Genomic DNA, 20,056 nt, shown 5'->3' with positions numbered 1-20,056 from the left:
CCTCGTTAAGGCGAGCTGAGAACGCTCGCGCCTGAAACGCGCAAACGTTCGCGTCGAGATAGTTCGTACACGTCAATAACTCGGTTTACTCGCTGGGGCGGCATTAAGCGAGCTAGGTGGGACCGTTTATCCTCGTGACGTTGCGTTTTAATATCGGCACCGGTGATCGTGGGCGATCGGCGGAATGTCGCGTTTGATCGCGGTGGCGCGCGATAAGAAACGCAAATACGCGCGCACGCTCGCTCGCTCGCGTAGGAGGGGATAAAATGAAAAAAAAAAAAAAGCGCGGCGAACGTATCGCGCCGGTATAATTTGCTCGACGTATCGCGATAAACGTATCTGTAATTGCCGCGCCTTGACACACAATTGCGCCTATCGTCGCAAGGCCTATACGCACACGGAGAGTGTCGAGACAAGGCTCCTCGCGAACTCGTTACAAATACCTAGCAGTTTATCGTTTAATTGCGGAAACGCCGAGACGCGTTGGCCGATCTTTCCGTACTTAACATCTGGTGCGCGGCTGTAATTATTGAGTTAATAAGATGGGGAATATACGTATATATGTTTTGCCACAACGGGAGGAATAAGCGGTGACTCGCCTGGACGGCGGCGTGTAAAAAACCTCCAAGTAACAGATACTACGAGCTGTAATCCAGCTCGCATTTACTGCACTAAAAATGGCGCCTTTTTGCGTGTTTCTCGTGAAAATATTACGTATCCCGCGGGAAAAAGTTCCTTACCTCGACACAATAAACAGGACGATGGAAACTGCGATGTAGGCGAAAATAACGCACACCCAGATCTCCTTGCTCAGCGGATTCAGGAAGCTGAAGACCCCGGGTTTTTGTTTGATGGGCTTTTTTATCATGATGCTGATGCCGAGAGACATGAACGGTTTACTAAAATCGATCACCCGCTCCCGCTCGGAGGTGATGGTGATGGGAGCGATCGCTATGTCCGCCTCCTGCGAAGTAGAATATTTAACGTGAATGTCAACTTCTGCGAAAACGTAACGCGAGCGGATATAATAAATCACAGGTAATTCCCAAAAATCAAGTCAGTTTAAAAATATAATGTATTGCGGTAAAAATTTATTCTAAATACATAAACTCGGAGAAGCTCTGAGGTATCTTCGAGAGAGAAGCCAAGTCTCTTCTAACTCGACGATCAATTGTAATAATTTATATATTTTTCAACATTACAACTGTTATATATAACTATTATGTATAATTATGGATAAATAATAAAGATGCTAAAAGAGATGAAGGCAAATTTAATGTAACTACGCATAATATGCGTGCTTTATATGAGGGTTAAGGTTCATCGTGCAGTTGCAATTCTACGCTTCAATTATTGTTGCATCATAACCCAGCCTTTTCGGTAATCCAATTCATCGAGAAGTAATGATAAAAATTGCATTATTTTTCGTTTTTAAGCGTTCATCGACTTCGTCACTTCTTCGATTCTTATCTCCGACGTCTTCGAGACGGAGGGAACGAATATACCTACATCAGATGTTACGGAAAGCTCGATAGCTTTCGGCTTATCCTAAGCTCCCTCCAGATGGAGCTTAACATCGTCTAGCAATTGGCGCAGAGCTTGCAAGCTCCGGGCATCTAGTGGAGTATGTTCGAACTTGCTGTCGGGAGATAAAACAGCTCCTTCGTAGCCCGTTTCGAGTACGGCCCGGCGCGGCGATCAATAGTCCCCTCTTGCGAGAAACTGGGTCCAATTACTAGCGGCGTCTTTTTCGCGGAAACTTCCGGGACTGGCCTCGAGGTGGGGAAAAAAAGCGCGTTCCCCGTCGAGGATGTAGCGTATACAACGAAATTACCGGAACTTACCTTTCTGATAAGCTCCCCGACCATGCCGTCCCAACCGCCTGGTACATCCGGATTCTCGGAACCGTATTTTGCGTCCTTCACGATCCGCAGCTCGTCTGAAAATTCGTAAGAAAGTACTTTACGGGCGCACGAAACAGCATTTCTTCCGCGGAACTTTTTCCATTATCGATTCCGCGCGCGCGAAAGAGGCTTCGTTATGTCTTTTAAGTTGTCAAGGGTGGGGCCGGCTTCGGCTCAAATTTTGCTCGCGAAAGTGATTCTTGCTTGTACAATTATTCCCGCACGAAGTCAGCCGGGCATCGTTAGCATTGATAATTAGAAATTGCTCCGGAGCGTACGCAGCCGAAGGAAATCGCGAAACGAAGTCTCTTTCTCCTTATCGTTATTTCAGAACGGTGGGGAACTTATCGAGTAATTCCCGAAGAGAGAATCTACATCTTAATAAAATTAATTAAATTATTTAACATTTTGCACCATAATAATTGCAATTATTTCCTTCTCCGATAACGCAACAATGTAAAACAATTCGTTAATTCATTTAAGTGATATAATTACGATAAAACATGAATATACTTTGATTGCCGTCATCGAATATTAAAAGGAGATAATTATGATCGTTTTTCGAAAAGAAGAATGAAATGTATGTATGTATATGTATTTTACGTGCATTTAAATATTCACGCTGATATCAGACTTAATTTGGAATTGGCATGTTCTTTTTTAAATATTTAATTATGCATTTTTTACGAATACGAGTGTAATTTTTAATTTTTTTTTAAGCGAAGCAGCTTTTACGACAATTATCGTTCGCCTTTCTCTTTCTTTTTCCTCTTATTACAGTAAACTTACATGATATGCCCAACTTTTTGGCGATAAGATCAGCCAGGTCTTTACAGTAGCCTTCGTAACCATCGTTTCCGACCAATATTTCACCCGTGTCCGACACTTTCTTCATTATATATGGCTCCTCCTGTGCAGCGAAAGTCGCAATGTCAATGTTGCACCACGGATCTTAAAAGTGCGCGGTTAGAACGGAAACATTCAACTTGACTCACCATTATCGTAGTAATGACGTATGTTTTATTCTTCTCGATCTCTGTATGCGGACGAAGTCGCACATATTTGGCGGATATCGCTTGAAAACCACCCTCGTCGGTCCATTCGGCAACCTGCGGCAACAGATTGCGATGCAAGTTACTCAATACGAATCTCAAGAAAAAAGAGAAGTAAAAATTGTTGTATAAATAATATGCACAATTATTGTTAGATATTAATAAACAACTTTTTTACGCATGTGTTTATCCGCGAAATTCATATTTACGTAAGCGGGTTGCGCAAAGTTGCGAAATCGTAGGACATGCGCTTCTCGTGGACATTATTATGTTAGCGTATTAATTAATTTCGCGTGTGCCTCGTGCAAACAATAATAATCATAACAGTAGATAGACTTACTTTCACCATAGCGCTATTGACAGTCATCTCGACGACATGAAGCGTGTAATTTTGTCGTCGACCGTCGTCGTTGAACCGTATCTCTCCCGTTAGACCTTCGATCTCCACCTGCGGGGAAATAAATTTTAATTGCGTGCATTTGCAATCGCAGGTAGAATCTAAATGTAATAACAGATGCTGCAATGCGCGCATGATATTTGCCATCATATGTTGATCCTTATGGATGTAGAGAAAAATAAAAAAGAGAGAGGAAAACGCGTAAAAATATAGTGCGTGGATGGCACTTTTCGATGCACGGCAAAATATTATGAAAATGTAAATTACGAATAATGTTTAAACATGAAAATAAATACGCCTTTATGTACGTTAACGCTGGCATTCAATATGCCGAAAATCAATTCAATTACAATGATAACGAACGAGATATTTTCCGATCAAAGAATCGGAAAATTAAAATTCGATATGTTACAACGAGAAAACGATATTATTCGGGGGACGAGCCGGGTGGTATCGTCGTCTGGGCGGGATTTATTGCGAAAATCGCGTTGATCTTAAACTTTTTTCGCCGAACTATTTCCCGTCGCCGGCGGATTTAACCATGACATGACAAATTGCCAAACGGGGTACCGGGATAAAATGCAAAAAAATAGGGCGATATAGGGTGGAAGAGTAACGGCATGTATACGTAAGGGACGGAACGGCGGAGGACTATTTGACGCGAACGCAGGAATTCCGCTAGAGTCGGAATAACCGCCAATTACTGTCAGGAGCAGAGATACGCCGAGAAGGGTCCGTGGCAATTTCGGTCGCCGCGGTATTTCGCAACACATCGAGTACCCCTGTCCTTTGGATCGCGTCTCGAGAATTCGAAAATAAATCGCCCACGCATTCGCCCCCCCCCCTGATACGCCGACCGTGCATTATCGTTATCGCGTCGTATCGAAATATCGAAATTTGCGCGGTTCGATATTGCGTTACGTAACAATATCGGCGTCGAGCACGAGGCAGACGCTGAAAAACCCGAATTTCGAACTCGCGGCGGATCGTGTTGATTGTCATATTTATTTAATTCGACACATAATGACTAATGATGCATAATTTATGCGCTAGGATTACACAACGCGAGTGGATAATTATGCAAACTTTAAACATATATATATATATATGTATATATATATATATATACACCTGAGTTTAATCCACAATAATTATGGAAATGTTATGCGCGCCAGCCGCATTAATCTCGTTAATGAGATTCATTTACCTTTCTTAAGAGTCTCGAGATTTTGTCGCCGTATTCCCACGGAGACACCCAGCCGCGGTTGTGGTTGCAGTCCAAAGATTTCGTCCCGTTTGTGGGCTGACTGCTGCCGGGAGCCCCTATTCGTCTCGTGTTATTTTTATCGGTTCTCTTTCTCAGAAACTTGTTAAAGGCTTCGACGAGGACGAACACGGCGTCGTACATCAGGGCGGCTTGTGCCTAATTTTGACAGCGAATTAGTTTCCACGAACACATCGATCTCGATAAGTTAAGATCGATCGCGCGAAGGAGGGGAAAAAAAGGAAAGGGAAAGAGGACAGAGGGAGTAAGCTTCTTTCCACTTTCACTCTCCCCCACGATTCTACGATTTACGCGAGGGAAAAGTGAGAGTTTTCGATGGGAAGTTTTCTTTTCCATTCTCCCTTTTTTCGAAGATTTTCCCGTCTCACGAGTGTTCTTCTTTGTCTCCCTCCCTCTCTCCCTTCGATGGGATCGAGTAGTTGGCGAGATCGAGAAAGGGGTTCGTCGTTATGTAGAGACATACGTAAATTCGCAGAGACAAGAGTACCTCGGGCACTTCGCCAATGTTGGAAAACCGCGCTTGATGCTCACTGAGTATAACGATCGGGCACGATAATCGTTGCATTAGATTGCATGCGGCCTGTCTCCGAGCTTTCAGATCCATAGATACTATTCCGCCCAACCTTACCCCGGGATCCCGTTAACAATGTATCCATTTTAGGGATTATAGCCCGCTGTTCCTTGTCGCGCGACGGAAATCACGCGAAACGACCGAGTGTCTTTCTTGACGTTACGATCCTCGCGAATACTGCAAATGGGACGGAATAACAAACATAATAATTGCGATTGTCCATTCATACATGCATACATTTGACTTTCGTACATTCGAACGAAGCACAGCGCACGACAAATAAATCCTCGTGCCTCATAGAAATTTCAATTAACTCGGTTGCTTCATTACAATCGCTATTCACTCTGCCACGACTAATGAGGTTCTGACATTTTCGAACGACTCAATGAAAGGAGCGTCACGATATAATTTCTTTATCGTTTCAATTATCCCCGCTTAATCTCTCTCTCTCTCTCTCTCTCTCCGCGACACGCGCGTCGACTCGGTGATCCATCTTAACTGATCCTTAATTTAAACGTCAATTTACCAACGATTATCGGACGAAAAAGCGTCTCGCGAAACGGCACGGTCGCGCCGGGGAGTCGCCGCGCGTCGTTAAACGCCAGTTAGTTTTTGCCAAGTCCGCGCGAGAGAGAGAGAGAGAGCGAGAGAGCTCGTGAGGGAAAAAAATTATTAACGCGCCGGCGGAGGGAGCAGTCATTAAGAGGAACGTGAAACACGGGCGCGCGCGTGCACAAGTACGGCCGAACGAGCGGCACTTTATAAACGCGCTGAAAAGTCCAAGTTTCTACATGCGGGTGCAGTTTAACAAGTTTAGTCTCAAGCCACCGTGCACACAAAGAGCGCACGAGCGCGAACGAGCCGCGCGACTAGCGAACGGACCGACACCCGCGACGATTCTTGTTTGATTCTCGTTCCTCTCGCACGAAACTTTCCTACCGTCGTCGCCGGCGACGACGGATACTGGGATAGGAGGACAACCGGGGAAACCTGAGAAAGTATTCGGTCCATCGGGAGAGAATTGGTGCGCTCGATGGCCGCTCCGACAGTCGCACGCGGAGGGGTAGTTTTCTCCCTGGGCGCGACGCCGTGGAAGTGGCGAGAAGCCATTGTCGCACGGAGGATAGGTATGCGAGAAAAAGGGAGGAAGATGAAGCTTCGTAAGAGAGAGACTCCGGTATATAGATGTACACGTACGTACGTTTGTACGTGCATGTACGTATGCACGTGTGTATGTATGTGTATACAGGGTGTCCGAAACCTTTCGGCCGATCGCACCGTCCGACGGTAGAAGAGGTCAAACTGGGCGGAAGTGTTCTTTACTATTTTGCAAACAATCGTGCAAAGTTTCGGGTTATTGGTTATTGAAAGTGGCCGTGTATAAAGGTTTCTTTACTTGAAAATTTGTTATTTGCAAAATGGTAAATGGGCTTTTTTATTCAGAATTCGGCTTACTCTACAAGTATGCCAGCTGTTGTAGTCAGTCAACGAACATCGCTATATTGAACTTCGAAGCCTTGAATATGTCGTTAGTGGTACAACAGCTGTCATATATTTGCAGACTAGTGTACTCTAAACAAAAGTTCCTTACCATTTTGCAAATAACGCGCAAACTTTTCAGTTATTAATTAAGTCTCTATACATGGGCATTTCCAATCATTAATAATTCGAAATTTTGCGTGTTTCCCTGGAAAATGGCTGAGAACTTTTCCACTCAGCAGTTTAGCCTGCTCCACCACAGAAATATAACTATACCGCGAGAGACCTTGTAACGCCTGTGGACGGGAAAACGGTGGGATGGGACAGAAGTTTAAGGTCATCTATTTCTTATTTACTCACTTACATACCTATAGCTATCTCTTTCTAAAAAGAGCCACGCGTACGACGAAGAACGAGTGTTCTAAAATTAGCCCTCTGTCGGCTTCACTTCCCGGGGACCGTTCAATACGTCCTACCTTCACACGAGCGACTGGTTGAAGAGTTTCGGACACGGTGTATATCAATGTACGTACGGAAATGGATTCACGACCGGCGCCTTGAGACGTGGCGGGATCCAGGCGATGCCAGCCGGCCAGGAAATCCTTGACGTGGGGTCGAGTGGCGTCCACGATGCGAAAGCCGGTGATGTTGATGGCGCCGTACTCGATCACCTCGCTCTCCCATCGGTCGTCCATTATCTGATTACAGCGAAACACACGGGATTGATACGCGCGGGCGGGTGGTGGTCGCGCGAGCGACCGTCTTCGCTCGGTGGCGCGCGCGCACCGAGTTTCCTCGCTTTCAAAGAGCCGTTTTCTACTTTCGACTACTTTCGACGAGCGGTCTTAAATGCGAAGAGTCTACAGTTTCGCGAGAAGCTGCCGCTGTGTTGTCGCCCGCGGGTGGAGAGCCCCTTGATCTGCCCGTCGCGCGTTTAAAAGTCGACTCGAGGACGGCTCGTTCCCGAGACCCGCCGTAATATTATTACGGCCGCGTTATTATCGCGCCTTTTCTTTGTGCCCTTGTGAAAAAGGGTAATAGGGCCTCGATTTCAACTTCAGACCCGGTCGTATTTAATTACTCCAGCTCGCGAATGCAGCTCCCGTTTCAGTTTTACGCCGATATCGCGTTGTTAGCCGTGTATTATGCGCGGCGCGAAACCTCGAAACCGGCTGAAAAGCTCGCGCCGTTCGCGTTAACGCGCGCCAGTTCTTCCGTACTCGCGGGAGACGGCGGGAGGGAAGAAGGGGAGGGAGCGGATAAGGCTCGAGGAAGGAAATTGATATGTCTGCGCACGGCCGTGCGGCCGTAAGCGAGTATTGCGCTCGCGAAACGATAAGTCCAATTAAAATTGCGATTACTTACTTTCGCGATCGTTAAACTAACGAGCGAAGTATGGAGAACAGGGGCTCTCTCCCTCGTACGGAAGCTGCTACGGCAAGTGCTGCGAAAGGAGAGCTTTTGAAAACGGCGTAACAAACGGCCGGGGTCCGTCCGAAATTGAACTAATGGTATCCGATATCTGATTACGGATGTTATTATTAGACCCGGCAGCCTCGCAGCCACGGTCCTGCCCGTCGTTACTTTACTACTGCAACTACTACCATCACGCGGCCGTCTATCATCATCCATCAACCGGCTGGAGATAATACATGACCGTCGTTAATGTTGTATGCGTGTTTAACTTCGCGTCGCGAACGAGTCCGGCGTGTTACCAGTTTAATTTGTCGGCCCGATATCACCGCGTCCGCCATCGCGACGTTGACTTCTGAACTTTTGCATTTGCAGTCAGGGGGCAGATAAAGTTTTGTAATATCCAACATCGCCGGTGTGGCGCTCGACAATTATTGGTCTTGAAAAAAGGACTAAGCTGGAAAGGTAAAATAAGGCAGCTAAATGCGACGGAGGTTGAACGAACGAAGCATCGAAGCTTTGACTATCGGGAGAGACCGCAATCTAAAGTGAATCGCCACGGTTTGCGAAAAGTACAAACGTGGGAGCGACATTTTTAAGATGAGAGAAGTGTATTTATTTATCGAGTGAAATATACGGTCGGGAGTGAGACATCGAGAGAGTAAATACCGTAAGACTCCGGTCTAAGAGATATTTGTCTTTTAATTATTTGATTCATTAACGAGTTTAATTAGAGAAAGTAGAAAATTTCCGTGTTCCGATTCCGTCCGATTTGCTAGAAATTGAACTTCTTCTGTCTTATCGGAAGCGCATCTAGAATCTTGTAAAGTCGCGAACGACGCGTCAATAGAAATTCACGTGTCGGGAAAGTGCGATTACCTAAGGGAGCTAGTTAGACATCAGCGATTGTCCCCCGGTCGTTGCATCTTTGAGTCGATGGACGCGACTAGGAGTGAAGGTGACGAAGGGTGAGGCGGGGAGCGGGGAATGAGAATGGCGGAAAGCGGGGAAAATGTGCGAATCGACACGTCTACGCCTCGGTGGCGCGGTAAGCAACCGTTTCGAGAACGACGCGATAAATGACAATAGCGTGCCTCGTAGAGACGGAAGTAGATGTACATGCAGGTATGTACAACTATCTTCGCCGGGGTGTAATGCCGCCCCTGCTCTCCTTGGAAGCCGCTAAACACAAGCAAACTGTCCTCTAAATTCTGAAGTACGGCGGAGACATCACCGGCGAAGATCTCGGGCCCCCTCTCCCCTTGCCCCCCCGACACTCGACAAGGAGCGTTTCGTTGTCAGTTTGAGCGACGGTGCTTGGTTGTTTCGAAAATTTCGCCATGCCGCGAATTAATCCGTCATCCCGTTATAACGCAGACAGTGTACAAGTGAGAGCACTTGCGCGCGATAAAGCGAAAAGCCGGTGTTTTGCATATCGAATCTTTATGGCTGAAGAGACCCGCCGGCGGAGGTCATCGAGTTTCGATTAAGGCGAAGGAAATTCGATTTTTTGCGCGACGCTCTTTCTAACTTGGTTTACCGCAAACTAAAATTAAACTTTTCCTCTTAAAATGCCTTTTCCTTTTATTTCGTTTTTCAAGAATTCACGCTGCTTTTAAATTGCCGCCGTGCTGAAGATGATGATTTTAACGTTGATATAGCTTTAATATTTACATCGTTTCGCGTTTATACAAATGGTGTGATTCGATCGTTCAGATTGCACAACTTAACAATTTCGAAATTAATGTTACGATATACGCGCAATTTGTTATACTTGGGGCATATTAAGGTAGTTGTAACATAAAATGAGTTTTTTAAGAACTTTTTGAAACTTTCATCGCATATAGATTTAAATATGACCTAGTGATTGGCAGTTAGAAAACGATTGACTTTTCCGAAAGTAAGATATTCGTAACTAAACGTGACACTTTTTACACGTATTCCTTGAAGTTAATATTCTATTTTTCAATTATTTTTATTATTTATTTTTTTATTATTTTATATTATTTATTTTATTATTTTTATTATTTTTTATTTCTTCTAAACCATATTTGGGATTTCAATGAAAAATTACTGTGACATTAAGGACTAATATAGAAACATTATATAAAAATTTGAGAATTTTTCACTATTTTATTTTGAAAATATCGCCATAGGAAAATTTATAATAATAGCCGCGATATATGCATACATATACACGTATCTAAATATTTATATATCACTTTTTATTATGTGTGCACCTTTCTTAGCTCAATTGATGTATAAATAAAACCTTAATAAGAAAAACAAAAAGGTAAAAAACATTTCCGTGTTTATAATATTGTGTGCACATTTTGTGTGTATTATTTTCCTTAATAATTCGCTCAAAATCAACATTTATTACTTAAATAGCTAAGTAAAGTAATAGGAAAGTATGTTTTCGATAAATAATAAACTTATAAAGTAATAAACTCCTTAATATCGCCGCTGAAAGTCCGGCACTCCACGATACAACTACCTTAAAGCGACATTTTAAAAAGGTGCTTCGAGCGGACGACCGCTGGCGGTTGGAAAAATTTGGTTCGAGTAATATGACTTCGGAGAATTAACCATGCAGCGCACGGGACAAAACCAATATTTGACACTGAGCGGTCGAGGAAATTAGTAGAGCGCGCGATACTCGTCAAAACCGTACCGGGGAAACTCGCGCGCCGATCCAATATGCACTTTTTTTCTATTTCCTTCCGATATATTCGCGGCAGGTGACAGATAGAAGGGATGAAACCGGGCGTTACCTACTTCAGATGCGCCAACCGTAGAGCGAAATAAACACAGGGGGAGGTGGTCGGGATAAAATTTCACTCTTTTATTCCACGGTTTGCAGACGGCGGGCTTCCCTTTCGATCGACTTACCAAGCCACTCAGCAGATAATGATACGTCCTCTTTCCCAGAGCCACGTCTCTCACGTGACTCACGACGATATCCTTCGCCATGTCCGTCGGGCAGTCGAGCACGACGTATTTGTTGCTCCATCTGAAACAATTCGCCGGCGATTTTCGGGATGAGTCGCGCTTTCCCTGGACGGGAGAAGGCCGTCACTGGATTTTCCATGAGAGGATTTTCCGGAAGAGAGAGTGACATAAGTCCGACGGGCGCGCCGTTGTTGACCGCAGTCCCCAACGTACGCGTTAACGCGCCACGGCTTTGTCGCGTTTGATCGATGCACCGCCGAGTTTCCACGCTCATTTCGTTTGTAATAATTGGATATTGTATGGCAATTTGCAATAACGCCGTTGTTTTCGGTAACTACCACCACCACACCCGTCATCACGGACGCCGCCGCTACTGCTATTACTATTACTCCCACCACGGCTCACGGCCAATTCGAACCGCCGCGATGGCAATTACTCGGCTGTTGTTGATTACTTGCATCGCGCAAATGCGTAGTCGCCGGTGAATTGTAGCGTGAGCTCGCCGGTCGTACCGACCTTATCCGTCACACGCCCGATATGCTGTATACGCGGGGAAATGCGCCGCAGCATCGCCGGAACCGCGGGCTTCGTATTACCGCTCTCTTCTTTTCTGACTATCCCGAGGGGCGAGATGTACGATCTCGAGAAACGTTCAATCTAATCGCGTGCACGCCTTGCTTTTCATCTTTCCGAGGGAAATTCCTTTTATTATCGCAACCCCGCGCAATGTCGACAACGCGATAATGTCCTCGTCAGGGTGGTTCGCCGCTGCGTTACCGCTTCACGCGTGTCGGATAAGTCACTCGTAAATTCGCCAAAATAATGACGGGGATTTCGCGAAGTTGCCCGATGAAACTTATTTTTCTTTCATAATATCTACGAGGCGAAGTACGCTCTACTTGGCGCCGGCGCTGCATATAACCGTAAAAGGAGGGAGAGAGAAAAAAGAAAAGGGAGGGAAAAAAAGAAAACGGTATTCGTAACCGGGAATAGCAGGCACGTCGGCGGTGCAAGGCACGGTCGGTCCTGCAATATTCTTAGCGGAAGAGGCGCCGCACTTTTATGTGTGTTATACGTTTCGACGGAAAGACTCACCGGTTAAGTTCCTCCAGGCTGCGCAGAAAATCGATCGCCTCTGACATGTTCTGTATTCTCTTGACGGTTTCGACTTGAAAGGACTCGTTGCCTGGCTTTAGCCCCTGATAAATTTGCTGCAGCCTGAGCAGTCCTGAAACCCACGGGCGGTTTAATTAAATTATAGGAAATGCTTATACGCGCGGCGCGCCCAATATAGGTTCGACATTGGCTCGGGAGTTACCACTCGTCGATGTGTGCGTCTTCCGAAAATTACATACGCACGATTGCGCGTTACACAGACCATGTCGTAATTCATTGGCAGCCTCTGTTCAGTCTGCGGTTTCTCGCAGCGCCGCGTGAAATATCGCCTGTCTGTGCCTCTAAGTTATAGAGAGTGTCGTAGATCGTAGATTCGATTTGGATCGCCGCGTATTTTCGCCGGCGGCGAAATTTAATCGCGTCATAACGCAGCGTGGCAGTCACCGCTGTTATTATTACGCGAGCTCGCGCGAGCGAACGTCGTCGTTATCGCGATGTCGAAATTCCAACGCGTTGTCTCTCCCACCTGTATTTTCGCGCGTGCCTATTTTCCTGTTCCGTTCCCCGTGATCGTGTCAACGCGCTGTTATATTTCAATCCAGGCCGGAGACCCCCGTGTGGGGACATTAAAAAAGTAAGTCGCTATGGTCCCTCTGTTCGAGAACTCGATAGTCTACTCTCGGAAACGCCTCGCTTAAGAAATTAGTTTTTAAACGCTCACAATACCTCCGCTAATTGCCTCTCGCTTTTCGTCCTTTCGTAACGCTTAAAGAATTTCGCGTCTCTCAAGAAATGGATTGCATCGAAAGTGACAAAAGGAAGAGAGAATTTCACAAAACATAAAGTGTATATATATATATATATATATATATATGTATCTTTCCGTATAATTTCATAAATTTCCCTGTCCAATTGCTCGCGCGTGAAACCGTGGATTTATAGATTCGCAGTCTCCACAGATCCAAATATTCATAAATCCACAAATACATAATTACACGTATGCACGCGTGTATCGCGTGTCCCTGGCAAATACACAGAACCGTACGAATTATACGCAGCGTGCTATCGCGAGGTGCGATCAAATATCGGTAGACGCTCACGCGCACTCGCGCGCCCATACGTAAAATCGCACGCGCGAGCGCGTGAGGAACGAGCTCGAGAGAGAGAAAGAGAGAGAGAGAATTCACCGGATAGGTCCTGATCGGACGTCTCGTAAATCCGAGGAGAGGAGTCCACGGGCTCGTGATTTGTTACAAAATAGAGCAGCGCCGTTTAGTCGCGCTCATCGCGCGCCAACGTCTTAACCGCCCAGTGCGCGCGCTTCGCCCCGACGTAACAACGCGAGCTCCGCCCGTGCTCGTTGTTACTTTTACGATCGTGGGCCAGCCGGCGTAAGTTACGGCGGCGTATTGCTCGACGTAGACGCGCGATGAATTACGGGCGTGAGGGAATTTTTGCCGGCGGCCCCGCTTCGCGGGCCGCCGGCGATGAAAACACCGGCCGGAAAAATATCGGGCGGGAGAAAAAAGATTGGCAAGACGCGGAACGCCGGCGCTCTCCCGAGCATCGGCGGCGGCGGAACAGCCCCGAAAGAAGGGTGGGGCCTCCTCAGGCCGGGGAGAAATATGAAGGGGTGCGCGTTTCTTAAACGTATCTCTCGGAGGGTAATATCTGCTTCGCGGGGAAAGAAGCGATCGAGGTGATGCGAGCGAGAGAGCCGGCGGGGGTGATGATCGGTGCGGGGAAAATAGCACGGTAAGCCGAAAAATATGGAAACGAAAAGATACCGGTAGTGTGTGTGCGTGCGCGCGCTTTTTTCGAATATCTCGCATTCAGCGTAGCAATATCACTGTAAAGTCCGGATCCGGAGTGTACTAAATAAACGTAAGTCTGAAATGTTCAAAATTAAGGAAACGTTTAATATCGGGAAAGCGTCACGTTACTGAGACGAAACGTTACTGAGCACGAAAGAACAGAGGACGAAGTCGGAAAAATCCGTTTTTCTGCGATAAATATGCGGCATGTTTTTGTGAAATAATGAAAACGTGAGAGAGAGAAAGAGAGAGAGAGAGAGATACACAGAGCGCAGGAGTCACTTCGGGCTGCGCGACGCCGAATCCTTTGAATTTACCGGTTGATATTTATCTATGCGCGTGTAACAGCGTGTATCTCGATATTTAAATGAGGGGATCCACTGGCGCGTGATAAAAAATCGTGATAGGCGGGAAAGCGAAAAGCAATAATGTAGGTTAATGGGACACCGGATGCAGGAAACATGGTGCTAGAAACGCGAAACGTATCTGGCCCTATCGCTATATTTTTCCCGCCGTCAGGCATGAAAAAGATGACCAGGTTAACGAGCGCGAATCTGAAACTGCGCGCGTACATACACGTCCGCTCGAGCGTTGCAAAAGAGCTTGACATTTCGATGAGTGCTATTGATTTCTCGCGAACGCCCTTCCCACTTCAATTCCCAATCCTTTCACCGCATTTTTCTTTCAACGATGACTCTGACACGGTCTCCGATGTCTGACCTGAAAATCACTTTCTTCCCACCGCCTCATATTCGAGTTGTCGTCGTCGTTCAATAGAGAATTTAAGAAAACCGGCTGGCTACGAATCAGTCCCGAGGCTATTCTCGTTACCTATGAATTGAATCTCGCGCATTTGCGCTCGAACGGGTGTGCGTGCATGCGGGCGGGAAAGTTCAGCCCTCGGAAAATTTCCGACGTAATTTCGCCGGGTGACATTAGCGTAACTTATTCCCGATTACGTCACGATGAATGGCACTCCTTATTTTCCGTTGGACAAAAATATTTCAATGGCACTCGCAGAAACGCCCGGCGAAAATGATACGCGGTGAAAATTGGCCGTACGCTCCACGTGACGAACTGTCACGCGACGCGTTCTCGCGTAACCGGTTCGCCGTGACTGAAATTAATTACGGCATTGCGTTCACAGCGGGGAATTTTCGTACGTCGAATTTCTTAGTATTTCCGGAACGCCGAACGGCGAACTCGCGGCTCATCGAACACACGATTCACCCGATGCGCACCGGAAACACATATAAGCCACCTCGTTACGGCGTGTGTCGAGCACCGTCGTGTACAACCGTGTACGCGATCCCTTTAGTCGTTACAGTCGAGTCCTGGCAAGTAGAGAACGCCAGTAATCGCGAAACCGGCTTTGAAGCCCCGGCGCTCGTTTGTAAAGCGTACGTGTGCACAATATCCATATCGCCGGGATCTACATGCGTATGCGGAGTAAATAATAATTTTGAAACTTCAGAGAACTCGTGGCTCGCGAGAGGCGGAGCTTTGATGTGTCTTTCCGTCAGCGCAACAACGATTGCAGCAGGCGCATCTATAATCACACTCGCGCATCGTGCGCTCAAGATGTTTGCACTGCATTAACCCACCCGACTCCCTTGACGTCGTAATCTAAAAAGAAAAAAAAATATCACCGGACTACCTCTACGTTGACATTGGATCGTGTGTTTTGAATCCAACTGCGCGGATAAATCGATACGACGGTATGTCTGTCTGTAGAAAATCGGAAATAATTTATTCCTTAAATCACGACGAAATGCTCGTGTACGCTTTCGCACTCCTGCAGTACTGCAGTACTTGCTTAAAGTAATTTTTTATCGTCCCTACAAAAAAACGAACGATCTCACTGTGCATGATAAATTTTGATTGACACTGACTGATGATATCATCTTGTTCAGCAATTATTAATTGCACGGTGAAATTTGCATCTTCCTTAAGGTAGTTATATCACAGAGTGCTGGATTTTCAGCGGCGATATTACATAAGTTTGTTATTTCCTGAAAGAAATTCTTGTCTATAACTTTATTAACTATCTAAATAATAGATGTTAATTTTGAGCGAAATTAAGAGAAATACACACACAAAATTACAAACACAGAGATATTATTTATTTCTTATTTTTCTTATTAATGCTTGATTTATACGTCAGTTGAATTAATAGAGGTACATGCATAATAGAAAATTATATATAAATATTTAAATATATGTACATATACATGTGTCGCAAGTATTACTATAAATTGTAAATTTCTTACATTGATAAAACAAAATGGTGAATAATTCAGATATTTTTGCATAAATGTCTCTATATTAATCCTTAATCACAGCGATTTATCATTAAAATAGCAAATGTAGTTTAAAAGAAATTAAAAATAGAAGTTAAAAATAGGACATTAACCTCGAGGAATACGCATAAAAAGTGTCATCTTTATTTGCGAATATCTCAGCTTCCAAATGGTTAAACGTTTTCTAATTGAGTCGATTAATTAGGTCGTACTTAAATTTAAATATAACGCAAGTTTCGACGAATTCTTAATAAACTCATTTTATCCTACGACCACTTTAAAAGCATGTTTCCCGACAATGGCGTAATTTTTCGCGGTGACGAGTGCCACGGGACGCTTCATCGTACTCGCGCGCGCGAGAAAGAACGCTCGCAGTTCTCCAACGTGACGACGATCAGTCGAGTCGCAGGAATCGATCGTGGAGCGCTTATTTGCGAAATTCCCCGTGTAAAAAGAATCGGAGCTATCGGTGCTATGTGTGCGCGCTCGGGCGCGAGGCCATGACAAGACACGCCGTCCAATTGTGCTCGGTGACATCCAATATGTCCCGAATCACGAAGCGACCTGCCGATCTCCGTGTCCCATTTGCAGCTACGGGACGACTAATTGTCGACGCGTCGCCGACGCCGATCGGCAGGTGCGGAAAGCCGAAAGGAGAGAGCGGCGGACCTACAGTGCCGGCGTCACTGCTATTGCATGCGTCGCGACGGCTGCAATATCTGCGAGCTCTGCGCGAACAATCTCGCCCGCGATGCGAGAGGTAGCTCGAAAATAAACCCGAGTTCTCGACGCGAACTGTGCGCGTTAATAATGCGCGTTCTCACCCTACGAGAAACTTACACTCTAAAATAAATATTACATCGAATTGCCACAGGCGGCATTTCTGCTCGCGAACTTCACGGGAATCAATAATTCTATGACATTTCGTTGGCCCGACATTTCCGAACGCCGCTCTTCCTTGCGTTACTTTGACGCGTGTGTGCTCGTTCGAATCAACTTCTTCGGGAAAATTCGCCGACCGTGAGATGAGACGAGCGAATTGGCCGGGAGGCAATCGCCGGGCTAATTGCTAAAAAAGGATCCTCCTCTGGAAATTTGCCCGGTCGTATTTTTACGAGCCGATCGGCTTGGCTTCGATGTACTTAACGGTCTTCATTTGATTGAAAACGCCCTGGCATTTACTGATGTAACGTCAGAAACGCAACGTTGCTCGTTATAGGAATATTAATGCCACTCATTTTCGGTTATCTAATTATAAACAAATACATAAGTTTAAACGGGATATGTACTTACTAATCAGAATCGGCTTAGCGTTCCCCCAACGCTTAAATCAGCCGAAGCCGATTAAAATGTGAAATTTCCTGTTGGCGCGTTCTATTGCTGAAATAAGCAATCAACCGGGGGAGGGGGCGAGGGCTGAGCGAGTTAGAGCGAGTTAAATTCCGAAATACTACATCGTGACGCCGGCGGAAAGGAGAAAGGTTCGTAATTAGTATGAAAAGCACAAGAAATTCTCAGCTAAGTGTATTTTACGTGCTTTGTAGGAGAGAGGTCATAGGATGGAATGGGGGTTTTGCAACTCCCGGCGGCATTATGTCAATTATATTTTTGCAACTCCTTGTTCTGCGAACTTTCTTGTTATTCGGCGCACCGGTTCTCCCCTCATCGAATATCGAAGTTTGTCGACACTCTTATAAATCGGGATTTATTTTAATATGAAGAAAAAGAGACAGCGAGAGAGAGAGGCTCTACGCTCTCGAAAGGGTAACCGTCGAACGTTTTCCCGCGCATCGGATTGTCATCGGAGGAGTTTGTGCCCGAGCACTTTCTCTTCCCGGAGCAGCCCCCTGGGTCCGTGTTGTAGCCAATAAATGCCTCAATAACCTTTTTACCCAATAACTATGTTCGCAGGCGTGATAATTCGATTCCCCGTATCTCCCGTTGTTACGTCCGTGAGTGCGACGCAGTCGCCGGGACAAACACGCCGGCGTTCTTCCTCCACGTCCATTTCTCCTAACTTATTTTCGCCCGGCTTACACTAAATAGAACTCGGAACTGCTTCTGGAACGGGCGGATGCCTCAAGGAGCAGTTCAGCAACTCGCGCTAACGCCGCTCCCTAAGTTCGCGCAATCTTCTTTTTGCGCGGACATCGGCCCCGCTCCCGGCAATTAGCGACGTTCTTATCGCCTCAACTTCACATCGTAATTTCACTCTCGTATGCAGAAACCGTCGATTGTATTATCGATTTCTCGACGCGCTCGCGCGTGGTATGATGAAATAAAGCCCCGATCGCGACAACAACGGAGATCGCGAACGAATCTCCCGGCAGTCACCATCCGTCTTCTCCACGGTCTATCGAGTTTACTTTTATCGTAAGAATAATACGCAACAACGACGGTACGTAACGACAACAGGGGAATAGCACATATTGCGCGAACAACTCGCGTGGTGCACGCGAGACCCCGAGACGAACGACACGCTATACTCTATCTCGACGATTCGACGCGCCTGCCCGATTAGAAATTTATTCCACGGTCCGGCTCGACCTTAACTGCTCGTCGAGTCCATCTAAGGTTATATTATCGAGTCCTAATAATGGGCCATGTAACACTGCGTGGTAATCAGGACTTTAAGGGTATCACAGAGCAATCGATGATACGTTATATCTTGTTAATAACAGCGACTTTTAATTGCGGTCTAAATGACCCCGGATGACTTGTCTCGGATTAATCAAACCTACCATATACTCGGTTTACTACAAAAGATCCGTATTAGAATCTACTAATGCAAATCAACAAGTAAAGTGAATAAAATCCTGAAAAGGAGCTAATCAGCGATACTCTATAAAATAACGCATTAGGGCAATACACCATTCTAAGTTCCAATATGCGCCTAATCGTTATAACTTTACGAAGGCTTTCCTCATTCAATTTTTATCAGTACGTAATTAGATGTATATCATAGTAAGGATTACCTTGCGCTCACCTAGGTGGAACCTTGGGCAACATCGGGCATACTTGATGGCAATTTTTAGTCGGCAGGATTTATTTTTTACGCGACCCGTACCGTGGACGAGGATGTGTCACGGGTAATCCGCTCGAATTGTGAGGACGACAGTCGCGTGTAACGCGATGACGTCTACGTGCAGACGCGGGCCATTCGCGACCGCACAAACGTCCCCCGGGCAGGCACGCGAGAGTTAGTCCGGTGCGGTGCGCGAGCAATCCCGTCTGCATCCCCTCGCGCGGAGATGGCCAGCGGTTTCCCGTGTCGCCGTACTTCCAGACGAAAATGCCGCCGAGACCGGCGCCGGAAACTAACGTACCGATGGCGAAACAAGCAACGCGCCGTCCCCGCGACGGGACCGGGATCGACCGGTGTCTGATTGTATCTGCGACGGGGCTGAGCTTAAAGCGGAAGACGTCTTGTTACGCGCGACGAAGGAGGAATAAAAGTCACCCCTCGGGTACCGGGTGTATCCGAAATCCGCGCCCTCCCCTAAGGGCCGTTTCACCCGCACGCGACGTTTCTTTCCTCGCTTCCTGCCGTCTCGAACCGTCGTCTCTCGTCTCCCCCCCCCCTCCGCCGGGGGATTCTTTAATATTTGACGTCGGTTAAGCTCGACGGTGAAGCTTCAAATGAAGACTCCGCTGAAATAATTTACCGCCGAACACCGATTAACATTGATCGTCTCGGTTCGCGACCGTCACGGCCCGATATTATTCATTAGCGCGTTGCTAACGTGCTCGATCATTTCCCCCCCCCCCCCCCC

At 46.4% G+C, this 20,056-nt stretch overlaps 1 protein-coding gene across 2 annotated transcripts in view; it reads right to left on the bottom strand.

Moving 5' to 3' along the window:
* LOC106750923 (glutamate receptor 1) overlaps positions 1-20,056 on the bottom strand; it is a 276,339-nt gene that overhangs the window by 13,188 nt on the left and 243,095 nt on the right. For both annotated transcript variants that reach the window (XM_014631570.1, XM_014631571.1), the window contains exons 5-13: positions 12,149-12,281; positions 10,994-11,114; positions 7,222-7,386; positions 4,561-4,776; positions 3,297-3,404; positions 2,900-3,013; positions 2,694-2,814; positions 1,845-1,939; positions 741-964 (exon numbers count right to left, since the gene is read on the bottom strand). In XM_014631570.1, coding sequence (XP_014487056.1) covers positions 741-964; positions 1,845-1,939; positions 2,694-2,814; positions 2,900-3,013; positions 3,297-3,404; positions 4,561-4,776; positions 7,222-7,386; positions 10,994-11,114; positions 12,149-12,281 — 1,297 coding nt within the window. The remainder of the gene's footprint in view (positions 1-740; positions 965-1,844; positions 1,940-2,693; positions 2,815-2,899; positions 3,014-3,296; positions 3,405-4,560; positions 4,777-7,221; positions 7,387-10,993; positions 11,115-12,148; positions 12,282-20,056) is intronic.

Source organism: Dinoponera quadriceps, unplaced genomic scaffold (genome assembly GCF_001313825.1).
Source record: "Dinoponera quadriceps isolate SergipeBrazil2010 unplaced genomic scaffold, ASM131382v1 scaffold4681, whole genome shotgun sequence".
NCBI classification, from domain to species: Eukaryota; Metazoa; Arthropoda; class Insecta; order Hymenoptera; family Formicidae; genus Dinoponera; species Dinoponera quadriceps.
Note: the sequence above shows the minus strand (reverse complement) of the source record. Positions and strands in the feature narration are given on the sequence as shown.